This window comes from Periophthalmus magnuspinnatus, chromosome 24, assembly GCF_009829125.3.
Source record: "Periophthalmus magnuspinnatus isolate fPerMag1 chromosome 24, fPerMag1.2.pri, whole genome shotgun sequence".
Lineage (NCBI taxonomy): Eukaryota > Metazoa > Chordata > Actinopteri > Gobiiformes > Gobiidae > Periophthalmus > Periophthalmus magnuspinnatus.
The window spans coordinates 14,913,751-14,938,549 of record NC_047149.1 but is presented as its reverse complement, the minus strand read 5'-3'; the positions used below and the strand labels follow the sequence as shown (position 1 = coordinate 14,938,549).

Here is a 24,799-nt window from a genome sequence, read left to right as displayed (position 1 = left end):
ATCACGTGATCATTTGACTTTCTCAGTCACAAGATTTTTACAGACAGTGCACCTCACAAACATGTGATCTCATATCTTTTGGACTATAAAAGCATAAAAAATGACAAGGACAGCTGTTTTATTCAGCCTAAATAGGACGCACCACAGACACTGCAGAGTCTCACAAGAAGACAGGTAAGATTGCTTTTTAATAGACACAGATGTTTTGTTTTTTTTAGTTGTTTTTTGTTTTTTTTTACTTTGTACAATTATGGGCATGGTAAAAAATGTGTTGTTTTTATATTGTTTTAGTATGAATCGTCAAACTACTCTGTGCCTGGGGTTAGTGACGTTTTTTGTCACCTGGACTCATGCTCATCCCGTGTCTCCTTTAGAGATAGTTGATTTTGTGAATAAAGCTGACACTACATGGAAAGTAAGACTAAATATATTGTCCACATGCATCTATTGTTCAAATCTCAACTGTCCTTTTAACTGAACTTTTCTCTTCAGGCTGGACATAACTTTGATAATGCTGATGTTTCCTACTATAAATCTCTATGTGGGACTATTATGAATGGACCAAAATTGCCACAGGTGTAAGTGCACAGATTGGTGGCAAGTAGCAGATGTGCCTGGCTATATAACTTTTTTTTTTTTTTTAACAATTTTATTTTACAGCTTTCACAACACTGAGAATATAAAACTTCCAGATAGTTTTGATGCCCGTGAGCAGTGGCCCAACTGTCCCACTATCGCACAGATTCGAGACCAAGGCAACTGTGGGTCCTGCTGGGTGAGTTTCATTCATGGATATGGTTGTTGTAATAATTATTTTTATTAAAAAAACAAACAAACAAAAAAACAGATGCATTACATTTTCCATTCATTTTCTCAAAAACTTGAGTATGTAAAAAAAAAATCCACATTCAAATATTTTAAAATTTTGTACAATAAAACGACCATAATGTAACATAAAAGCCGTGAGAGGACATTGAAACATTTCCAATTGCTGACATACAAACAAAAACAGCTGCATCCCATGTTCAGTCACTGTGTCTTTCCTCCCCTCCTCAGCTTCTGCTGTAATAACTAATTATTTATTTTATTGTACTTTGTTTATTTAAAAAATCACCTATTAATTTTGACCATTTTTACTTACCATTCTACTAGCTGTTTGTTATTTTGAACTCTTCTTATGCTGTATTGAATTTGTGTGCTACTGTGACCAAGTAATTTCTCTTGTGGAACTATAAGATTTGTGCAAATGTATTGATCTAAGGGCTATACAAAGACACTTTCCAAAGATGACTAGATGAAAACTGATGATACAACTTTCCTTTCTTTTAGGCCTTTGGGGCAGTGGAGGCCATATCAGACCGTATCTGCATTCTAAGCGATGGGAAGGTGACAGTGCAGATTTCAGCTGAGGACCTCCTAAGCTGCTGTGATGAGTGTGGCATGGGGTTAGTAGTATGAAGACAGTGAATACAAAGTTAACACATTTACTTTTATTTCCCCTTGTAATTTTTATGAATTTGAATCAAGATGTTATGGTGGTTTTCCGTCTGTTGCCTGGGATTTCTGGGCAAAGAAAGGATTAGTCACAGGAGGCTTGTATAACTCCAAAGTGGGTAGGTGCACATGTGTTTGCCATACATTGAACTACTTGCAATGGGTTAAATTAATAAAAGATGTTAATAGGTTGTCGACCCTACACTATTGCTCCCTGTGAGCATCATGTAAACGGCACACGGCCTCCCTGTCAAGGTGAGACAGACACTCCAAAATGTGTGGAGCAGTGCATCGATGGATACTCTCCCTCCTATCCTAAGGACAAGTACTTTGGTATAAACAATTAGGTTTGCTGTATCTTTCAAAATAGTTTTTTTATACTAGATTTTGAAACCTTCTGTTGTCTGTCAGGTGGACACACATATAGTGTCCCCAGCAACGAGGACCAAATCAAGACTGAGTTGTACAAGAATGGACCAGTAGAGGCTGCCTTCTCTGTTTATGCTGATTTTCTCCAATACAAATCTGGTACTTCTAATGTCACACAATTCTAATTTTGTAATACACTGTGCACTACTCATTACTTGTGTGTTTATGCAACAGGTGTGTACCAGCATGTAACAGGAGAGATGCTCGGTGGTCATGCTGTCAAAATCTTGGGCTGGGGGGAGGAGAATGGCACTCCTTACTGGTTAGTTGCTAACTCCTGGAATGAGGATTGGGGTGATAAAGGTATAAACTTAAAATATATAAATATAGCATTCATTACTGTGAGTTGATTATAAAAAGCAGCATTGAGCATTTAAATAATTTTCTTTCAGGTTACTTCAAGATCAAACGTGGAAATGATGAATGTGGTTTTGAATCTGAGATAGTTGCAGGCATGCCACGGTAGAAGAGAATAGAGTTATGATTCAATTATTAAAGAAACTCTCTGATTTAAGAAACTCTTGTCTAAAAGGGCTATTATGAAGATAAATAAAGTTAATATCTGAAATAATAAAAATGAATTTCTCCAATAAAACTCAAATACAAAAGTGTGTTTTTGTGAGTTGTTGGTCAAAGATCGGGGTGTTTCTTATTTGTTTTTCCTTTTTCTTAAAATAATGTATCCTAAAGTGACATCTAAGACCTATATCCATTAAAATGATTTACCAAATAATACTTGGCATATGGATTATGTAACAAATAACTTACATATTTATTAGGAAAAGAAATATCAGGTCACATACACAGCATTTTGATCATTTTATAGGTATTATTGAACTAAACAAGATCAGTTTTATTGCTGGGCTTCACGTGGTATTAAATATTCAACAGGCTTTAAATGTTTAAATACCCCAATAAAGTACCACGTTACTAAAGCCAAAATATTACCTAAATTCTCCACTACGATAGATGTCGCTGGTCTGGATTAAAATTACAAACCGGAACATGACACACGCATGCGCAGTGAGTTTAGCCATTAATCCGGTTGATCTGTGCAACGGGACAGGATTTTGCAGCGCCTGAATGCTGTAATTTGCTTGTCCTTTGGAAATGTGGACAAGCTGATGCGCAAACCAGTTATTCTGACGCCCCGGGTGGAGATTATTGGAGCCAATGAGACGCCGCAGTGGTTATGATGAAGGCATGTTATGGGACATCCTGCAGCACATTTCAGTATCCTCACCTCCAGTCTGTCCAAGCCGCCGGTGCTGCTGCCGCTGTTAGCCTTATTTTTGTTCAGGCCTGTGTCTGTGTAGTTCTGTAGGTTTCTGTCATGTTTCTCTGTCACTGGGAGTTCTGGAGAATATGCTGGTCGTGTGTAACCCGACCTTACACGGTGCTCGTCTGCTCGGTCACGGCCACACTGTTAATGTGGGGCCGCAAGTGCCAGGTCAGTCACTTACAGGGACCAGCCCGAAGACCAGCACTTTACTAATTATCTAATAGACCACGTTTTAATCTTGGTTTAGTTTTAATAGTAAACATGGCACATGGGAGGTCTGTGTAATCCTCAGTCCCTCCAGGTCTGATCCATGGAAAAAGCAAAAGTTAAATATGTCAATTGGACAAAAATGTTGTAGTAAAGACGTTTCGCTGCTCATCCAAGGCGCCTCTTCAGGTCTGGTCAGATTACTGATTGTTCTTTAACTCCCCTCTCACAGACGGAGAGGCAGTTGTTGTGAGGAAAGACAATCCTTCCTTGAACAGAAATGGGGCCTTAAGACATCATCTCTCCCCCATCTGTAACTCCATCCTCAGACCCAAAGCAAACAAAGGAAACAAAGAGAACGATAGAGCACAGCCAGGATGCCGATAGGTAGGTAAGAACAATTAAGAGTAGTATGAATATGCTAATTATGACTCAGTATAGACTTACTGTAGCTCAATAGACCTAGCCTACAGACAGAAACTGTAAACAACAGCTGTTTCCAGTTTCAGTGTAGTTAGCTCCCGCCTTCAGATACATATAAGACCGTGTCCAAAAGCAATCTGACCAGAACTGAAGAGGCAGCTTGGATGAGCAGTGAAACGTCTTGACTCCAACAACCTTTTTGTCCAATTGACACATTTAACTTTTGGCTTTAGCTATGACACATGCGAGTAGTTGGTGTTTTAGGATTGCTACTTTGTTGTTAAAGGTGCACTGCGTAACCTTTTCTGGTCCGTCACCTGCTTGTCCCTATGGCAAGGTTATTGCTTTAGCTGGAATGTTTCATAGTATGATGCTAAACTGATCTCTTTTGCTTTTATTAAATTACACATGTGTTTATTGCTCAAAAACACAAATACAAAAATACAGTGAAAAACATGCATTATAGTCTGTGTAATTCCTCAATCGCCCAGGTAGGTGTGGCTAGCTCCTCCGTTCAGATAGCTATAAGGCAGTGTCCACCAGGGATCTCACCAGAACTGAAAAAGAGGCTTGAATGAGCAGAGGAATGTCTTCACTGCTATAGCAAATGCCAAAGTTAAATCTGTCAACTGGACAAAGCGTTGTAGAAGTGAAGACATTTCGCTGCTCATCCAAGCTGCTTCTTCAGTTCTGGTCAGATTGCTGGTGGACACTGCCTTATATCTATCTGAAGGGAGGAGCTAACTACACTGAAACTGAAAACAGCAATTGTCTCCAGTTTCAACCTTAATTCAACCTTTAATGGCCCTACTTGCTCGTGCTATTGTTCTGATTGTTCCTTTTATTTGCGTTGAGTCTCAGGATGGAATTATAGATTGGTGAGAGATTATGTCTCAGGCCCCCATTCCTGTTTAAGGAAGAATTGTCTTTCCTAACAAAAATAGCTTCTTTAACTTCCCTCTCAAACCCTTTCTTTTCTCTGGCTAAGATCTGAACCTCACTATGTTCAAAGGAGTGGTTAGTGGCTTTGAGATGACTGGGGTCCAGAGGAGCGTTGGTACATTCTCTTATGCAGTGGCTGTTTAGTTTCTCCAATGTAACTCTCCCTTTGAGAAACTTAACAGCCATTGGGGCCACTAAAGTTTATAGGGCCATTAAGGCTGAAACTGGAGACAATAGCTGTTCAAATAGATAAAAGGCAGTGTCCACCAGAAATGTGACCAGAAGCAGCTTGGATGAGCAGCAAAATTTCTTCACTCCTACAACACTTTGTCTTGTGACATGATTTTAATGCCATACTGTGGATCCTTGATAGGCAACACTACAACATCTCCATGCAGACAAGCAGATGGCAGACTCTTCACCAGAAACGTTACATAGTGCGCCTTTAAATGCTGAATCAAAGATGAAGAGTTCATTGTCGAGTTTTTGTAAATTTTCCTAATGTAGAAAACATAGCTTACATATCTCTTACTATCTTTTCTTTCAGAGGCCAGCTTTAGTGTGTAGTGAGGCCTTTGGTACCTTCCTTTATAAACATTGTCCAGTGGTGGTTGAGCACTTCAGACCCACTCCTTGGTGCTGGGGGGGACGACTCCAAACTCTAGCAAATGCTTTTCTTAAGAGCAGACCCACAATCAATTATCGCAAGTAAGTCAGCATACCTTGGATCATCATTCTTCTTTTACTCACGGTATTATATGTCTGTGTTATGTTCTAGTGAGTTGATCCGCACTGTTGACGGAGGGCAAATTTCTCTCGATTGGGTGGATAATCACTCTAGTACCGCCTATCCAGAATCATCCACTCGCCCCACAGTGCTGTTCTTACCAGGCCTGACTGGAAACAGCAGACAACCCTATGTACTCCATGCCATTCGCCAGGCTGCTATCCGGGGCTTCAGGTTGGACAAGAAAAGGAAACATTTGTAAAATGATTGGGACAAATAATCAATGTTATATTGTTATTTGCTTTAGGTGTGTGGTCTTCCACTACCGAGGCTTTGGAGAGGAAGAGTTACTCGTAAGTGTCTTGCTTGCATGCTTGCCTTTCATTTTGTTTATCGCCTCCAGCTCTCACTTTTGCTTCTGTGCTTACCATAGACACCTGTCACTTACTGCGCAGCCAGTACCTCTGATCTTGAATATGCAGTGCAGCATGTTAAAAGACTTTTTCCAAACTCACCTCTGCTTGGTGCTGGTGTATCTATGGGAGGGTGAGTTTACCAGCAATCTTTTGGATTTACTGATTAAATGTAAAATGTTTATGCATTCTGTTTAAAACATAAGTATACTGAAATATTGAGAACCTTACTTAAATTCTGGTTCAGCATACACATTCCTCACATTTGAATAACTGATCCCACCCACTTTACAAACACTGTTATGGCAAAAAAAAAAAAAAAAAAATCACCATTCGGCCTGTTCTGGAGATTTAAGGCCGAAGCCGATACACTAAAAAGTGCAAATATTGACCCAATATATCACCCAACCGATATATCGATCTATCTCTATTTATTATTATTATTATTATGATTATTATTATTATTATTATTATCTATTTTGCCTTTGACAGAATAATACTGTTAAACTACCTCGCAAACAAACAAGCTGATTCTGGATTGGAAGCTGGTTTTACCATTTCTGTTCCATGGGATGTACAGAAGTCATGTGATTCAATGGAGGAGCCTCTCAACATGTTGCTTTTTAACAGACACCTGGCACGAGGCCTTTGTGAAACTGTCAACAGGTCAAATATCTTCACTGTTTTTTTGGGGGGGTTTTTGTCAGTTTTTTTTTATATATTATTTTATAAACTTAAATGAATCATTTTACGCATTTTCCACAGACACAGAGATGTTCTACAAAAAGTGGTAGATGTGGACTATGTCATAAAGGTACTTAATTACAAAAAAACACATTGTATTTTGTGAATCATAATTAATCATGTAATCATATATATCAATACCTTGCCCCTAGGCACGTAGCATCAGAGAGTTTGATGAGCGTTTCACCACTCACCTCTTTGGTTACGAGTCCTGTGCAGAGTATTATCGAGATGCCAGTCCCGCCTTTAAGCTTCACAATACAACTGTTCCCATCCTGTGTCTCAATGCTGCAGATGACCCTTTCTCCCCACAACATGGTGAGTTTCCCAATTTATGAGTGGTGAGTATTTTTTAATTTGCCAATAGAATGTCTAACTCACCTCTACCAAGATGGCAAAAAGATTTTTAGTTAACATTTTACTGTGTTATTGTTTATTTTATTTTATTGTAGTTATTAAACATTTGTTGAACACATGTTGAATACAAATCTCTAAATATTCTTATAATGTAATGTATGTTCTCACAGCCTTTCCCCTGGACATGGTTAAACAGCTCTCGAATGTGGCTCTTCTGGTAACCGCTTATGGTGGACACATTGCCTTCATGCAGGGCTTGTTCCCGCGGAGGGAAGGGTACATGGAGCACCTCTTTGGACAGTTTGTGCAAGCCGTGTTTGAACATCCGGAGGACCTGAAGGAAGCATGCAGCATAAAGGAAGTCCTGATCAACTCATGATTTTATTGTTTTCTTTGTTTGGTGCTATGGATATGCTGTGAGTGCACATTATCTTTGCCACTATTTGCATTGTGAAAAAATATTATTAGTAGCAGTTATTCAATCAATAATTATTGTAGACTACATATAATTTCACATCACATTGCTGCCTACCTCAAGAATTCATCCACCTACCTAGCATAAAATCAAATGTACTGAGAAAAAATGTATATTGTTACACTATTCTTAGGAAATAATAAGAAAATGCATATATTGTCTTAAAAATAATTTAGTGGTTGGCATTCCCATATTCTTTATTAAAATAATGTAGTATTTATTATTTAGTTATTACATGTTTAGATTTGTTTTTAGTGTGTTAAAAATGACTTTAGAAATGTAAAATGTGAAACTCACTCACCACTTGGTTGAGTACTGTTCAATAGGGTGTATTGAACCGTTTGTGTATATTTATTTTATACACATTCCTATGGAAGAGGGGTTGTCTTTATATGAAGGGTATATGATTAGTTATATCATATTGCACTGTTTTATGCAATGATGCTGCTGATGATTATTATGGTTCTCATTCATAGTAAGAAGATTGTATTTCTGCATAATTCACATAATTTTATACCTCACTTTAGATTTATGAACTTGACCACTTGTCCCAGCGCATTAAAAATGAGCAAGTATGAACTGTAAAGACATTAAAATGTATCAGATCTAAACTATAATAAAGATATGCTTATATTTGAACACAATTTGTCTCTTCTAGGCTCTACTTTGATTATACCTGGCCGACTGAGAGATTACAGACCTCTCCATAATGTATTGTTGCCAGTACAGTACAGGCCTAATGTTTACTATTTAGACTGTTTGTGGATTCCAGAGTCCTTTTATCTCAAACAAGCGCTCATATTGTAGTTGATTAACCACTGCATCAATAAGTAACTGTGAACAATAAACGCCTATGCCCTCTGTCACAATCCTAATGCTTCTGCCCCATTTAAAATACAACATGCAAGTCATCATTAAGCATTCTTCAAATCTAAGCTAATTCCATACACTTGACGTGATAGTTTTGCTGCTTTGACCACACTGTCTTACATGTTGTACCTGATGTGATGGGAGGGGCCAGAGACTGTGGTTAATTATTCAACACCTGGGCAACAGAGATTGACAGATAGGGAAAGAGACTGTGAGAGAGAAGTAAAAATAGTAACTAGTGGATGGGGCGACATGGCAATTTGAGAGGAGCAAGTGTGCAGTGCAGACGGAGGAAGTATTGTTAAACAGACAGTGGACAGGAAGGGCTTTCAGCTCAGGCTAAGGTGTTTTTATTAAGCTCAAACTCAGATTATATTGCTGCAAAATCAATCAATGCGGCCTTAACAATTACGTTTGTTTTTTTTTCTTCTACCTGATTTGTATGAAGATTGCAGGTGAGCTCCTCTTTCTTAAGCCATTCAATGTTATATAAATGTTGTACGGTGGAAGTTGGATACATTTTACATTTTTTTTCACCTTTCTATTCATTATGAAATCTGTTGAGTGTCTTCAGTTACAGTGTCTTTGAATTAGTCATGAGGCCATATAGAGAACCCTATAGTTTATGTAGTGCTTTGTAACATGAATTAAACTGCTATCATGTTCTTGCACTGCAGTTTTCTGATTGTAATATAGAATAGATAGAAATATTAAGTAAGTTTGCTGCACGCCGTTTAGTAACTATCTATTACCTGCTTCTGTAACACTGAATGAGCTATTTAGTCATTTTAATTATAATTAATTTATTAGAAAATATTATGAAAGAATAACTGTTCATAATATTATAAACTTTTATTTTGGCTTTTATTTTTACATTTTGAAATCTTGAATACCATATAAGCAAATAGAAAACCTTGGCAACCCCTAGGCCCATTGGAAAAGGGAAGTCAAACCAAGAATAGTCTGTTCAATGTTGATAAACATTTTAAGGTTAAACCACAGCTCTGTCTTTACATCTTGGTTTCCTAGAAAGTGCATATATTAAGAGGGCACTCCTAGTGCCTTTGTGTGTGTTTTGTAGTGACTAGTTAATGAAAAGCCAGAAACATATTTGACTTTTGTTGAAGGCAGTACATGTGGTATTTGCTGTGTTGTAAAATGTAATTGTAGTGTAATTTAATTAGTTTGTATTTTATTTGAATTGTCTGCTTGCAAATTGAAAAGGATGTAAATTTTTCCCAATCACCATGCAAGAATTACTAACCAAGATTTATTTGCATTAACTTTATGATTCACAGTTGTCTTATCTCAGAAGTTCCAATGTTCACAACGAAGGTCACGTGATCTGATTTCTATGTTATGATTGGTCTAAAATCTTTTCACTGTGTATCTTTAGATTATATTTGTATATTGTAAAACTAAAGCGTTTGTTCTGTCAATAGAGGCCTAAACACTTCTATCTAAATTAAAATACCCAGCTGTCTTCTTATCAGCATTTGGTTAAACAGAAAACCTTATTAATTTGGATAAAATCCTGCTTGGCATGCTGAGGCAATACATTTGCAGATATTTCTTTGATAAGATAGATAAGAAATAAGAAAAATAAATAGCAGTTTTATTTATTCCTAATCAGAGAAGACAAAACTTGCAATGGCAAAGATAAAGTACCCAAATCTATGAATGATCTGAACATGAACATCAAAAAGTTCAGTGTGAACTGCTTTTCATATTAAGCAACAAAGACCTACCTCACAACAAAGACAATTTTTTTAGTCAATAGGTGGTTGGTTGGCCTGTTTTATTCCAGCATTCCAATAATACGGGTCATTAGAAGTTAAACCCTCTCAGAACAGATCTTTAAAGGAGTCTGCTGGGTGCAGGAGCGTTCAGAGGACGTCCCACTGTCTGCATCGCTTGATGCTGCATTATTCAGCAGGCGTTAGGGTCTGTGCCACTTCCCCACTGAGCAGTCGGCATGGGAAAAGGTTGATGTGAAAGCAAAGAAACAGTTGTTGTGGCTTTACAGGTGAAAGGTTAAATACTAATATAACAGTGTGATAATATAACTGTCTGTATTTTATCTACAGAGATGGAGAAACAAATTGAAGATCTAAAGCAACAACTAGAAAAACAATGTTTAATCAATAAAGAGCTGCAAAGACAAAACAAAGACTTAGGTAAGCAATCAACAATAGTACACTGGTTAACTGGTTGCCTTTTATGGATGATGATGGCAGAGTGGTTAGTCCTCCTGCCTTTGTGCCAAAAAAGAGCATCTTATTGTGATTCCTGGATGACCTCCCTGTGGTACATCAGGTTCTCTATACGTCTGCACCATCTGCCTCTGAACCACACTCGCATTAAACAGTCTATGGCTTCAAGGGCTGGATCATTGTCTTTTAAATTTGTCTCTGTGTCAATGAACCACTGAAATGAAAAGTTGATCTTCTTCTTCTTCTTCTTCTTCTTCTTCTTCTTCTTCTTCTTCTTCTTCTTCTTCTTCTTCTTCTTCTTCAGAAAAACGTCTTAAAGAGAAAGAGAAACTCCTGCAGCAACTACAAAGCCATGATTCAGTTGATTCAGGTGAGACCATTCTCCCACAGGTCTGACACACCTTGGCATAAGGTAAAATATTACACAGTAAATCATATTTTTTGTGTTTAGAGTTTCCAGGACAGAGTGGGAATGAGGTGCAAGAGTTTAGAAAAAGCCGAGCTGCAGTTATAGCTCCTGAACCCATCCCAGAGACTTTGGAAATCTCACGCACCAGAGTGAAGAAAAACGCCACGTGAGTAAAACTGTGCTGTTAGGGAAATGTTACAGTAAATGTAGAAGATTGGATCATTAAGTTATGAAGTCATTTATTTTAACAAAGTTTTAAAAAGATTATCAGCCACAATGAAGGCCACTTTTTAAAGGTTAATTCAGATCATGGTGTCCATCTGTTGACACTATAATATTAAATCCTCAGGGAAACCAGTCTGATCGTCAAAGCCATACAGAAGAATGACTTTCTGAAGAGACTGGATGAGGAGCAGACAGCCATGATGGTGGAGCTACTGGTGCTCTTAAAGTTCAACCCCGGAGACGAGGTCATCAGAGAGGGCTCTGAGGGGGACAGCATGTACATTGTGGCAGGTACATCTTTGTCTTTCACTGTTTAATATCAAAATATGAGGAAACGTATAGCCTATGTAAAAATATAACATAAATACAGAAATTGACAAATAAATGAAATGAAAATTAAAACTCTTTTGTCTGTAGCTGGTGATTTACAGGTGACCCAGGCTGGACAGGACCTTCGCACTCTGATCACTGGAGATGTTTTTGGGGAGTTAGCAATCCTTTACAACTGTAAAAGGACAGCCACAGTCAAAGGTTAGAACACAAGAATTTAAAACTAAAGGTAAGGTTGGTTTCAATGCAAAATCACAGCTCAAACTGTAAAATGGTGAATAATATTTTTTTCTGTAACACCCGTCTGACATCATAACCCCATATACCCACTATAACAATCTCCGGTTGTCTGCAGCAAAGACAGCCGTGCGTTTGTGGTGCATGGAGAGGCAGACCTACAGGACCATCATCACCAATAAGTCCAAAAAGAAACGGGAGCAGCTCATGAGTTTCCTGAAGACGTGAGCCTCAGATGTCTTCACATAATAGTTTCATACTGGTTTGTTAGTTTGTTTACGTCTTGTCTTCATTCTAACACCTGCAGAGCTCGCACTTTGAAGGACCTAAATGATGTCCAGTTATCCAAAATTATTGATTCAATGGAGGAAGTAAGTCACTCTTTGATTTCAAGTGTTTCAGCAGCAACTAGGGTCATGTTGATTTTTGCTGTGATTTTATAGCTACATAGAGTTAGTTTAATAACATGGGCAGGTATAGGCCTAGTGGGACCTTATTTCAGAATCCATTCTATTAAATATCTGGAATTGAAACATACCTCGATTTTTTTGTTTTTTCTCACTTCAACACATTTTTTTTAACACAAACTGACAAGACCGGTCTGACATTAGGTTTAAATTATCAACTGAAAAGGTGAAAATATGTTACAATATGAAATTATAAACGGAATGATGTTGAGTATCTGTTGTTCAAGGATGAGGTTTCTAAACTACAGCATTGACTCTGGTTACATATTTACATCATATTTATTCTTATAGATTACAAAAATAACACAAGGTTCAATTGTACCCCGTCATTGCATTTAAAAAACTTGAATATTTCAACAAAGCACATTTACATTTCTGTTTCATTTCAGATGAAGTACCAAGACAAAGACATAATAGTACGAGAGGGTGCTGAGGGAAATGCCTTCTACATCATTCTTAAAGGCGAGGTACTCTACTTGAACTCACATTTCAGTGCGCTGCCAATGAGTGCCTGCCTATGCATTAATGCTTTTCCTCCCCGTGCTTCCCCTTAGGTGCTTGTGACGAAGAACGTGAATGGGCATCAGAAGCAGATCCGCAGAATGGGAAAAGGGGAGCATTTCGGAGAGCAGGCCCTTATACGGTAACCATGGCAACAGCACCACTTTAGCCTCCGGACATTATATTATGGGAGCCTTGTGTAACTTACTGCTGTTGTGCATTCATGTTCCTATTGGGCGCTGCAGTCAAACTCTTTATAGTCCTGTATAGAGAGAATGTACCACGGTTTACTGATAATAATGATTTGTTCTTTCTGACTTTCTACATGCTTTATTAAGGCTGTAAATAGTGTAGTTTTTATAAAATGTTACCATATGTATTTGTGTGTCAATATATGTCATAGAGAGTGTAAAAACAAAATGTCAGATTTGATTGATAACTCTTTGAATGCTATGAGTAAAATGTTGCAGTTTGAAGTTGACAGGTGAAATGTTTGTCATTGCAGTGAGGTTTTGAGAACTGCCACATGCACTGCCGATGGCCCTGTCACCTGCTTCTCCATCGATAAGGAGTGAGTCGATGCTGAAATATTGAGAGTAAAATCCATTATTCTGTTTGATCAGTGGGGTGTTCTGATGTAGTAATTGCTTTCTATCCTTTAATTTGTGCAGGGTGTTTGAAGAGACTATTCCAATTGAACAACTGGAACTTTTTGATGAGTGCGTATCAACTAATGTTTTCCCTATTGAGATATTGTTGCACATCAAGGTAACATGTATTGACTTTTTGTTTGCTTTAGCTCCAAAGTCATGCAACAGGACACAGAAGTCCCAGAAAAATCCAGGTGACACATCTTACATTCATACATAGATTTTTGTATGTAATTTAGCACCAACGAAATTTACAAAAATATTCTTTAAATAGAAAACATATAAATAAATAATTCATTGTTTCAGTCCCAGCTCTACATTGAGATTCAAGGATCTCGTTCCAGTGTTGTACCAGGAGGGTCGTTACCAGGGCGACCCGGTGACTCTGGGGGTCGGAGGATTTGGACGTGTTCAGCTTGTGAGTGTGGTTTTCCTCTTTACCACCTCTTTCTTTGTATAGCTTTTACAATTTATTTTAAGATTTTTTTTTTATTTATTAACCCATTTCTTAAAATCATGCTATCTGTCTAATATTATTAACCATTCTTCTTGCCCTCAGTAGAATTTTTTTTTTTTTACTATTCTTGCACTATATGTACATTGCCTGTATTTTCAGATGACCACAGTGAATCATGGAAAATACTATGCCATGAAACGGGTCAGTAAGAAGCAGATAGTTGCTAAGAGACAAGAGGAGCACATGTTGTTTGAGAAAAAGATCCTAAAGGCTATCCAGTGTGACTTCATTGTCAGGTATACGTTTACCAAAATATAAACATTTTAAATTCAATATTTAAGAGAGAAAAAGATTTAAAAATATGACTTTTTAAAATCCTAGACTTCATGCAGCTTTCAAAGACACAAGATACATATACATGGTGATGGAGTTTTGTGGAGGCGGGGAGGTGTGGACCAAGCTGAAAGAAGTGTAAGCAACAAACACGGTTTTATAATGATATGAAGTACATTTTTGCATTTTGCACTTAAGTAGGCTACTCAGAAACAGCTTTTCTTTTTAAAATCTGATTTATGTTTTACAATAACACAATACAATAACGTTAAAAAAACAAGAACAGTAATAAGTATAATTGTCATGATGTCAGTTTTCCCTGTCCTCCCGTGCTCTCTCCCCCTCCCCTACCTGTGTGTCTGGAGCTGGGTGGAGTGCCTGACTCCTCCCGTGCACACCTGGGGTGCATCAGCCTAATCACCACCACCTGCTGCTGAGTACAAGAAGGCTTGGCAGTCTACACTCGGTGCCAGACCGTCCGCGTGTAAAACATTCCTGCCTCTACTCGCCCAGCTCCTGCCGCCACGTTCCAGTCCCGGTATCGCTTCCAGCTCGTCTTGTCTCCTGCTCGTCTCGTCTCCTGCTCGTCTCGTCTCCAGCTCGTCTCGTCTCCTGCTCGTCTCGTCTCCTGCTCGTCTCGTCTCCTGCTCGTCTCGTCTCCTGCTCGTCTCGTCTCCTGTCCGGTCCTGGTCTCTGGTTTGTCACCCGCTCCCCGCTCTGGTCTTCGTCTGATCCGCCTGCCCTGGTACCGCACCTGCTTCTATCCCCGTCCTGGTCCTGTCCTGCCCGCCTCTACCTGCACCGCACCCGCCTGACCCGTCTCCCGCTCCCCGGTTCCTGTACCTGCTCTTGTGACCTGTTTAAAGACTGCATTTTCACCGCTGTAAATAAACACTGTTAAAACTGCTCTGGTCTGCATCTTTTGGTCCTATCCGCACCGTTACGACAGAACGGTCTGGCCACTATGGACCAAGCAGGCTCAGATCCGGACCAGACGCGCCGCCTCACGCACTCTCACCCCGAGGCGGTGCTGGGTCAGCACGAACAATCCATTCGAACTCTATTGGAGCTAAATCAGACATTGTCCCAGCAGGTGGCACAGCTTAACCACCAGGTGGCCGCGCTCCTCGTCACCCCGCCTGCTGCAGCTGGAGCGCCACCATGCCTCCCGGAGCCGAGAGGCACGGATCCGGAGCCGTATGCTGGACAACCTCACCTCTGTCGCGGATTCCTGTTCCAGTGCGAGTTCATGTTCCAGCAATGCCCTTCTCGTTTCAGCTCGGGGGTCACCAAGATCCGATATATATGTGGATTACTCCGGGGCAGAGCTCTCCAGTGGGCAGAGGCGCGCCTAATGAAGACGTCTGTGGATAGCCTGGATTTTAATGAATTTGTGTCCACGTTTAAGCTGGTGTTTGACCACCCGCACTACCAGGACAATGCTGCCTCCCGGTTATTGACTCTCAGCCAGGGCTCCAGGACGGTAGCGGATTATTCCATTGAATTCTGGACACATGCGGCGGAGCTGGACTGGACGGACAGCGCGCTGCGGGCTGTGTTTGTGCGGGGCCTGAACGAGACTTTGAAAGATGAATTGGTTTCCCGGGACGAACCCCCCGACCTGCGGACCCTCATCTCCCTCACTCACCGTATAGACAACCGCCTACGGGCTCGTCGCCGAGAGAGACGCCGGTCACCGGCCCCGCCGGAGCCACGCGCTGCCCCGCCCCCGCCGGATGAGCCCATGCAACTCAACAGGACCCTTGTGTCGGCCGAGGAGCGTCAACGGAGGCGTCGTCTGGCCGGGGCTTGCCTCTACTGCGGTGAGCGCGGACATTATGTGGTCACTTGCCCAGTTCGGCCAAAAGGGGGGGGCCCACCAGTAGCGCTGGGAGTACTGGTGGGCGAGCAACACATCCTGGACTCTTCTAATAGACTGCGGCTCAGCGCCACCCTGTGCGTTCGCACAGAGACCTTATGCGTTTCCGCCCTTATCGACTCCGGGGCTGAGAGGGACTTTATTGATGCCCAAGTCGCGGAGCAGCTCGGGGTCTACCTGGAGCCCCTCGAACGCCCCTTAAATGCCCAGGGGCTCAATGGACGTTTTCTGGGGCACATCACTCACATCACAGAACCTGTCACCGTGATTCTGTCCGGCAACCACCAAGAGAACCGTCAGTTTCATGTCCTGTCCTCCTCCGCTTCTCCTCTGGTCCTTGGTTACCCCTGGCTACGCGCCCACAACCCTGTTTTCGATTGGGCCAGGGGCGGAGTTTCGGGCTGGAGTCCCGATTGCCACGCCAAGTGCCTTCGGTCCGCCCTCCCTCCGGCCGGGAGGTCCGTTCCTGTCGCTGATCCGTCCCCAGACACCCCCAATCTGTCCTCGGTGCCTGCTGAATATCACGACCTGGGGGAGGTTTTTAGCAAGAGCAAGGCCCTCTCTTTACCGCCCCACCGCCCATATGACTGCGCCATTGACCTCCTGCCGGGTGCCCCACTACCATCTAGCAGGCTATATAACCTGTCTAAACCTGAACGCGAGTCAATGGAGGACTATATCCGTGGGTCCCTGGCTGCCGGAATCATCCGCCCGTCCACTTCACCCGTGGGAGCGGGGTTCTTCTTTGTGGCTAAGAAGGACAAATCCCTGCGGCCTTGCATTGATTACCGGGGTCTGAACAATATAACTGTAAAGAATAAATACCCGCTTCCCTTACTGGACTCGGCATTTACGCCCCTCCACGGTGCGACCATCTTCTCCAAGTTGGATTTGCGGAATGCGTACCACCTGGTGCGCATCAGGGAGGGAGACGAATGGAAGACGGCCTTCAAGACACCCCTGGGACATTTCGAATACTTGGTTATGCCCTTCGGTCTCACCAACGCCCCTGCCGTATTCCAAGCCCTCATCAACGATGTGCTCCGTGATTTCCTTAACCGATTCGTCTTTGTTTACTTGGATGACATCTTGATTTTCTCGCGGTCCCCCCAGGAGCATCACCAGCACGTTCGCCAGGTTCTCCAGCGCCTCCTCGAGAATAAACTGTTCGTGAAAGCTGAGAAATGCGAGTTTCACGCAGAGGAGGTCAGCTTTTTGGGCTTCATTGTGGGGCGGGGCCAAGTAAGAGCTGATCCTGAAAAGATCCAGGCTGTCACTGAGTGGCCCGTTCCTACCAGCCGGAGACAGCTCCAGAGATTTATCGGCTTTGCCAATTTTTATAGACGTTTCATCCGGGATTTTAGTAGGGTTATCTCGCCCTTAACTAAACTCACCTCTCCTGCTTTGCAGTTTGCCTGGTCTCCTGAGGCGCAGACAGCCTTCGAGAAGCTTAAGAGACTATTTACCTCCGCTCCCATCCTGCACCAGCCCGACCCTTCACGGCAATTCATCGTGGAGGTCGACGCCTCCGACTCGGGAGTGGGGGCCGTGCTTTCGCAGAGGTTCGACCCCCACAACCGCCTCTGTCCCTGCGCCTTCTTTTCCCGGCGATTGTCCTCGGCCGAGGTCAATTATGACGTGGGGGATCGGGAGCTCCTTGCCGTAAAGCTGGCCTTGGAGGAGTGGCGCCACTGGCTCGAAGGGGCGGAGCAACCATTCATCGTCTGGACCGACCATAAAAACTTGGAGTACATCCAGTCCGCCAGGCGCCTCAATCCCCGTCAAGCTCGTTGGTCCCTCTTCTTCAGCCGCTTCAACTTTCTCCTCACCTACCGCCCCGGATCTCGGAACGTCAAACCAGATGCCCTCTCCCGCCAGTTCGCCCTGGAGGATAGCCCGGTCACCGCAGAAACAATTATCCCCTCCTCGTGTGTGGTGGCCGCGGTCCATTGGGATATCGAGGACACCGTCCGAGAGGCCCAGACCAACGACCCCGACCCAGGTAACGGCCCTCCAGATAAACTGTTTGTTCCCGGTTCTGTCCGGTCTCAGGTGCTCCAGTGGGTCCATGCCTCCCGTTTCGCCTGCCATCCTGGTGCCGGTCGCTCTCTCTCCCTCCTCAGGAGACGCTTCTGGTGGCCCACGATGGACACAGACACCCGGGCTTATGTCGCCGCCTGCCAGGTATGTGCTCGGGCCAAGGCCTCCCACTCACCCCCTTCTGGTCTCTTGCATCCTCTCCCAGTTCCTCGTCGCCCTTGGTCCCACATCGCCTTGGACTTCGTGACGGGCCTTCCCCCTTCCCAGGGGAACACGGTGGTTCTCACCATTGTGGACCGCTTCTCCAAGGCCGCCCATTTCGTTGCCCTGCCTAAGCTCCCCACAGCCAAAGAAACTGCCGACCAGCTGACCAGTCATGTCTTCCGACTCCACGGCATCCCGGTGGACATCGTGTCCGACAGAGGGACCCAATTCACCTCTCAGGTATGGCGGTCTTTCTGCAACAGTTTGGGGGCCACGGTTAGCCTCACGTCCGGGTTCCATCCACAATCTAATGGGCAGACGGAGCGGGCCAACCAAGACCTGGAGTCGGCCCTACGGTGCACAGCCTCCGCCAACCCCGCGACCTGGAGTACTCACCTGCCCTGGATAGAGTACGCTCACAACTCCCTCGTGAGTTCCGCCACTGGTATGTCTCCCTTCGAGGCATCGCTGGGATATCAACCCCCTCTCTTTCCCACGGAGGAGAGGGACCTCGCCGTCCCGTCTGTTCAGCGCCATCTCCAGCGCTGTCGCCGGATCTGGAAGAAGGCCAGGGCGGCCCTTCTTCGGGCTGGAGCGCGCACTAAGGCGACGGCCGATCGCCACCGTGTCCCGGCGCCCGTATACCAACCTGGCCAGATGGTTTGGCTCTCCGCCAAGACGGTCCCGCTGAAGACGGACTCCCGTAAGCTGTCCCCCCGATTCCTGGGACCGTTTAAGATCATGAGGATCATAAATCCATCGGCGGTGCGCCTCCAGTTACCCCCGTCTCTCCGGATTCATCCGACCTTTCACGTCTCCCAGGTTAAACCAGTCCGGACCAGCGACCTGTGCCCTCCGGCCGATCCCCCACCGCCCGCCCGAGTCATTGACGGCCACCCGGCGTTCACCGTCCGCCGCCTGATTGACGTTCGTCGCCGTGGTAGGGGCCTCCAGTACCTCGTCGATTGGGAGGGTTACGGTCCGGAGGAGCGATCCTGGGTGCCCAGGGCACGCATTCTGGACCCCGACATGGTGAGAGACTTCCACCGCGCTCATCCTGACAAGCCTGGGGGTCCACCAGGAGGTGGACCTTAGGGGGGGGGTACTGTCATGATGTCAGTTTTCCCTGTCCTCCCGTGCTCTCTCCCCCTCCCCTACCTGTGTGTCTGGAGCTGGGTGGAGTGCCTGACTCCTCCCGTGCACACCTGGGGTGCATCAGCCTAATCACCACCACCTGCTGCTGAGTACAAGAAGGCTTGGCAGTCTACACTCGGTGCCAGACCGTCCGCGTGTAAAACATTCCTGCCTCTACTCGCCCAGCTCCTGCCGCCACGTTCCAGTCCCGGTATCGCTTCCAGCTCGTCTTGTCTCCTGCTCGTCTCGTCTCCTGCTCGTCTCGTCTCCAGCTCGTCTCGTCTCCTGCTCGTCTCGTCTCCTGCTCGTCTCGTCTCCTGCTCGTCTCGTCTCCTGCTCGTCTCGTCTCCTGTCCGGTCCTGGTCTCTGGTTTGTCACCCGCTCCCCGCTCTGGTCTTCGTCTGATCCGCCTGCCCTGGTACCGCACCTGCTTCTATCCCCGTCCTGGTCCTGTCCTGCCCGCCTCTACCTGCACCGCACCCGCCTGACCCGTCTCCCGCTCCCCGGTTCCTGTACCTGCTCTTGTGACCTGTTTAAAGACTGCATTTTCACCGCTGTAAATAAACACTGTTAAAACTGCTCTGGTCTGCATCTTTTGGTCCTATCCGCACCGTTACGACAATAATTTGTTGAAACTACTCTCAGAAGTACAAATTCTCAAGAAAATGTGGATGTGTTTTTCATCACTACCCACCTAAGACGTTAACCTTGGCATATAGAATGGTATAGAATGAGAAAAAGGGCATTTCTGTTGGCACACTGCATGTTGTCCTATAGAGTGAAATGCATTGGTGTCATGGCATTTGAAATCTAATTAGAGTGAGTTTGTAACGCGTCACGTGTCTTTGATCAGAGGACGTTTTGATGAGTCCATCTCTATCTTCTGCACGGCATGTGTGGTGGAGGCCTACGCATACCTCCATAAGAAGAACATCATGTACCGAGACCTAAAGCCAGAGAACCTAATGTTGGACATCAAAGGCTATGTTAAACTGGTTAGTGGCAAATTAATGCATCTACAATACGTAACTATGATGCTCACTGCTTACATTTTGTCATTTTTTCCCCCTCATTGTTTATGTTACAGGTAGACTTTGGTTTTGCTAAGGAGTTGAATCGTGGAGACAAGACATATTCCTTTGTAGGCACTCCTGAATACATGGCACCAGAAATTATTCGAAACCAGGGACATGACTTTGCTGTAGATTTTTGGTCTCTGGGAATATTGATTTTTGAGCTTCTAGCAGGAAGGTAAGCATTTCATATCACAGTTCACCTAATGTTTTATTACAGTAAAAAGTATATAAACATTTTACAAGGACTGTTTTAACCAGTAGGTGGCAGCAGTGATTTATGGCAGCATCAGTTTCAATCATTCATGTTTTTTATGTGTGTCTACAAATACCATACCATTTCTTTACCCTTTGATTTTGTGTTTACCTTCAGCCCTCCCTTTTCGAGTTCAGAACCTCAGAAGATTTATGCCAAGATTCTCGATGGGGTGTTCAAGTATCCTCCTTATTTAAGTGAAGCAGCCAAGTCCATTATCAGTAAGCTGTGCAGGTGAGAGATTGTAGCTTAAGCATTTGACTGTATAACTGTGCAGCATGAATAATGTTCCTGTCATCTCAAAGGGCTCTGTTATTTATATAAAAGATATTTCAAGATATCTATAAATCTGTCTTCCTCCCAATACAAAACAAAAACAAAGGCAGCATGTTAGCAAAATACTGAATATTTTCTGCCACCTGCTTGTCTTCCAGGTGTCATTTATTCAATTACACGTGTTTCTATTGGTAAAAAAAATAAATAAATACCTGAAGCACATGCATTCTTAAAATGAACTGGCTGGCCTTTCCACAGATCTGACCTTGAACTTAACTTGGCCTAGTGCTATCACCTACTTGTCCTCATGCAGATCACTTTAATGCCATACTGTGGAATATTCAAGGCACAGCTATAAAATCTCCATGGACAAAAGGCGGTTGACTGTCCACCATAAGTTCCATAGTACACCATTAACTCCCTAATAGCCGAATATTTCCTTAGGTGTTTGAAAAAGATTAAGAACCACTTCCCTGTAACTAGAATAAACAGAAATCTATTGAGAATATGCAATATTAGTAAAAGATAATGTGATGATTTATTAATTTATGTTGTAGGCCGCGACCAGGTCAGAGGTTAGGAAACACCAAGAATGGAATCAAAGATGTCCGACATCACAGGTAACCGTGGCAACAGTAATCATGAATGAATGTGTGTGTAACCTGTTTTGGCCTCAGTCTGTTACTACTGTTGTTTTCAGATGGTTCAGCAGCATGAACTGGCACAAGCTGCGCGTGGGACAGCTCGAGGCTCCCACGGTCCGACTCGTACGTAAGGCAAGTCAGACAAGAAGACGATATGAATTAGTACTTTGGATTGCCTCCCAGAAATTATAAAGAGTCCCCAAAGTACTCTCAAATCTATCAAATGGTATTATCAGATCTATTATTGATTTCTTTGTGTGCCTGTTTGTGCTTTAGGGCCCCTGCTACATCAACTTTGATCGTTTTCCACATGACCAAACAAAAGCTGATGAGGAGTTTTCGGGATGGGACAAGGACTTCTAATCTTTTCATTTCAACAACAGCTGGACTTGACAGATTTTTACTTTTTACCCAGTTAGATTCCCCCAAATGCGAAGTATCCCAATGACCCATTGCCAGTATAAGATGAACGCAAATACACATTTATAATAATGCTTTTTATTACCAACTGTTGGCTACTATTGGCAACTACAAGGCTCATACGGTTGACTGCATACAGGCTTGCTTATTGGACAGGCCACCACATGTCTACCTGGAGATCTTGCTTTGCATGGAATGTTCCAAAGTATGGCATTAAAGTGTTGCCACCAGGCCAAGTTACAAGTTAGGTCACTTCCATCAAGAATGCATGTTTTTAAAGGTATTTTTGGACAATACAAATTTGAATAAATGACTGACTGACATACATACATACATACATACATACATACATACATACATACATACATACATACATACATACATACATACATACATACACACACACACACACACACACACACACACACACACACACACACACATACATACATACATACATACATACATACATACATACATACATACATACATACATACATACATACATACATACATACACACACACACACACACACACACACACACACATACATACATACATACATACATACATACATACATACATACATACATACATACCTCAGAACATTCCAGGCAAAGCAATATAATCTCTGTGAACACAAAACTCCACACCAAAAATAAGTTGCTGACAGATACTAAAAAAATTCTGTTACCTAGTGATCTAGGCCCTGTGTATTGGCTTTTTTTTTAACTGGAAGTATCAAAATGACTACTCTGAACATATCTGACTAAACTGACTGTCCTGCAGCAGTTGCTTCCTGTTCACGCCTCTGTCTTCCCTCATGAGGCTGGTTTTCCACATCAGAAAACCTCCACATGAAAGCACGCGGGGCATCAAAGAAGAGAAGACACAGATGTTTCCCTCCCGTACAAAACTACTACACCAGCAAGTGCATTCAGAGCACCCAACGTGAACTGTATCTCAGAAGATGAACTGAATGAACTGCAGAAAAGTTTCCAAATGGGCTGCCTGTACAATCAAAATACATTCTTCATTTTTCTCACTGAAATCTGCACAAAATTCAGCTGTAGATGGCTTGATGAATAATGTCCTTGAATTATTCATGTTGAAATCCTTTTGTAAAAGTTTAAATTTACCACTGTGACAAGCAGACAAGATAGAAATAATACATTCTATATTAATCTGAAATAGGCTTTTGTAATTTTGTACCAGTTATTAAAAACTATTGTTAACAATGATACTTGGAGGACAGATTGTCTTTCCTGAGTGGTCGTGACTTAATTGAGCATTTCATTTCCAGTGAGAACTTTGTATCTGCTTGAATGTATAATTTTCTCAAGCAGACTTCCTGCCAACCCGCCGAGAGTCTTGACAGAATGGTCTCGTTACTCAGATGATGAATTTAAGATGTTTATAAATGCCATCTTGTGAGTCTGGACCAAAGTGCCATTATTTACCCACACGTCTCCACAGCAGTCGTTAAAGTCTTGCCTTATATATCACTGGTGTTTAGGGGTTTCAGAGACAACAGGGGGCTGGATGGATAGTGAATCTCAAACATGTGCTCTTATTCAAGCAGCATATTGTTGCAAAATGCACCCGCTGTGAGCTGTGATATAAGTTGGCTTACATAACCATATTAATAAATAATAAATAGTAAATAGTGCATGAACTGCTTTGCAAAACAGGTACAGAAATATATGGCTGGCAAGATGATGTGAGGATAAAGACATTTAGCCCCTAAAATGAGCAGTTGGATTACATTAGGATTTTTTTTTTTAATTAAGAAAAATAATTAACCCAACACTTACGCAGGCCCTCCCTGTGGGTTGTTTACAAACAAGCTCTGGATAGAATCATAAAACCATAGCTCTTTACAATAAGTGCACCTTAATTAGCCTTAATAAAGCATGAAATTTATAATGAACAAATAGTTGGTTGACAGTTCGAAACCTGCTCTCGACATGTGTCTGCGTACACTGGTGTATGAATGTGTGTGAATGGACGAGTGGTTCCTTGATATGAAATGTGTGTAATTAATACCCTAACTCACAAACCAGAATCATTTTAATACTTATGGCTTGTGCATTATGGATTAAGTCTTTCTTTCAAGCTTTATTAAGATGTGTAAAAAAGTGTAGTTGTTACCCATTAAACTATGGTGCTAGTGTGGAGCCCCCAATATCATCTATGACACAATACACACAATACAATACACAATACACTTTTGCCCAACACAATCATAAAGTATGTTTAAAATAGGCATTCCCTGTTCATGTTCAGTTTCCCTAATGTTTCCATATAAAACACCTTCCTGTTTACACTGTCTTTTCCCTGATAATGTGACTTTCCTGTGAGGTTTCCTTTACTTGTTTGTGGTCATTATTTTGCAAGTATTTTTCACACCTGAATTGGTTTGCATAAGTCTTCTTCATGTTGGATGGGCATTTCTTAAACAAACTGGCTGCGTGTTTGTTTTAGTTAGTCTTTGTGTTTGGATAAATAGAGAGGGTTAGATTAGAAAGGGTGTCTAGTGTAAGGGATGGATAGATGATTTGAAAGCCAAACAAAAGAAGATTCGGGAATATGATCACACGTCTTTGTGATACGAGACACTCCCCAACACTCTCCATTCTGTGTTGGTACAGAATGGAGAATTTAACCCAATTACAGATTTTTTTTCT

At 42.6% G+C, this 24,799-nt stretch overlaps 3 protein-coding genes across 3 annotated transcripts; all 3 read left to right on the top strand.

The window, feature by feature from the left end:
* Window positions 1–104: 104 nt before the first annotated feature.
* Window positions 105–2,396, top strand: LOC117392447 (cathepsin B-like). Its single transcript, XM_033990528.2, has 10 exons — window positions 105–174; window positions 292–415; window positions 493–578; window positions 661–775; window positions 1,330–1,445; window positions 1,528–1,613; window positions 1,684–1,827; window positions 1,906–2,022; window positions 2,098–2,226; window positions 2,316–2,396. The coding sequence occupies exons 2-10, from the start codon at window positions 293–295 to the stop codon at window positions 2,387–2,389; spliced, it is 990 nt and encodes a 329-aa protein (XP_033846419.1). The 5' UTR covers window positions 105–174; window position 292; the 3' UTR covers window positions 2,390–2,396.
* A 541-nt stretch (window positions 2,397–2,937) lies between these two features.
* Window positions 2,938–8,135, top strand: LOC117392446 (phospholipase ABHD3-like). The gene is made up of 9 exons (XM_033990526.2): window positions 2,938–3,373; window positions 5,325–5,485; window positions 5,556–5,738; window positions 5,812–5,857; window positions 5,938–6,050; window positions 6,410–6,583; window positions 6,683–6,731; window positions 6,814–6,979; window positions 7,189–8,135. The coding sequence occupies exons 1-9, from the start codon at window positions 3,257–3,259 to the stop codon at window positions 7,395–7,397; spliced, it is 1,218 nt and encodes a 405-aa protein (XP_033846417.1). The 5' UTR covers window positions 2,938–3,256; the 3' UTR covers window positions 7,398–8,135.
* A 643-nt stretch (window positions 8,136–8,778) lies between these two features.
* On the top strand, window positions 8,779–23,314 carry prkg3 (protein kinase cGMP-dependent 3). The gene is made up of 22 exons (XM_033990993.2): window positions 8,779–8,818; window positions 10,451–10,540; window positions 10,881–10,946; window positions 11,028–11,151; window positions 11,335–11,501; window positions 11,628–11,741; window positions 11,896–12,001; window positions 12,085–12,148; window positions 12,634–12,711; window positions 12,799–12,887; window positions 13,251–13,316; window positions 13,417–13,464; window positions 13,545–13,589; window positions 13,702–13,813; window positions 14,012–14,148; window positions 14,234–14,323; window positions 20,296–20,437; window positions 20,530–20,693; window positions 20,889–21,005; window positions 21,605–21,667; window positions 21,748–21,823; window positions 21,968–23,314. The coding sequence occupies exons 1-22, from the start codon at window positions 8,806–8,808 to the stop codon at window positions 22,052–22,054; spliced, it is 2,058 nt and encodes a 685-aa protein (XP_033846884.1). The 5' UTR covers window positions 8,779–8,805; the 3' UTR covers window positions 22,055–23,314.
* Window positions 23,315–24,799: the final 1,485 nt, after the last annotated feature.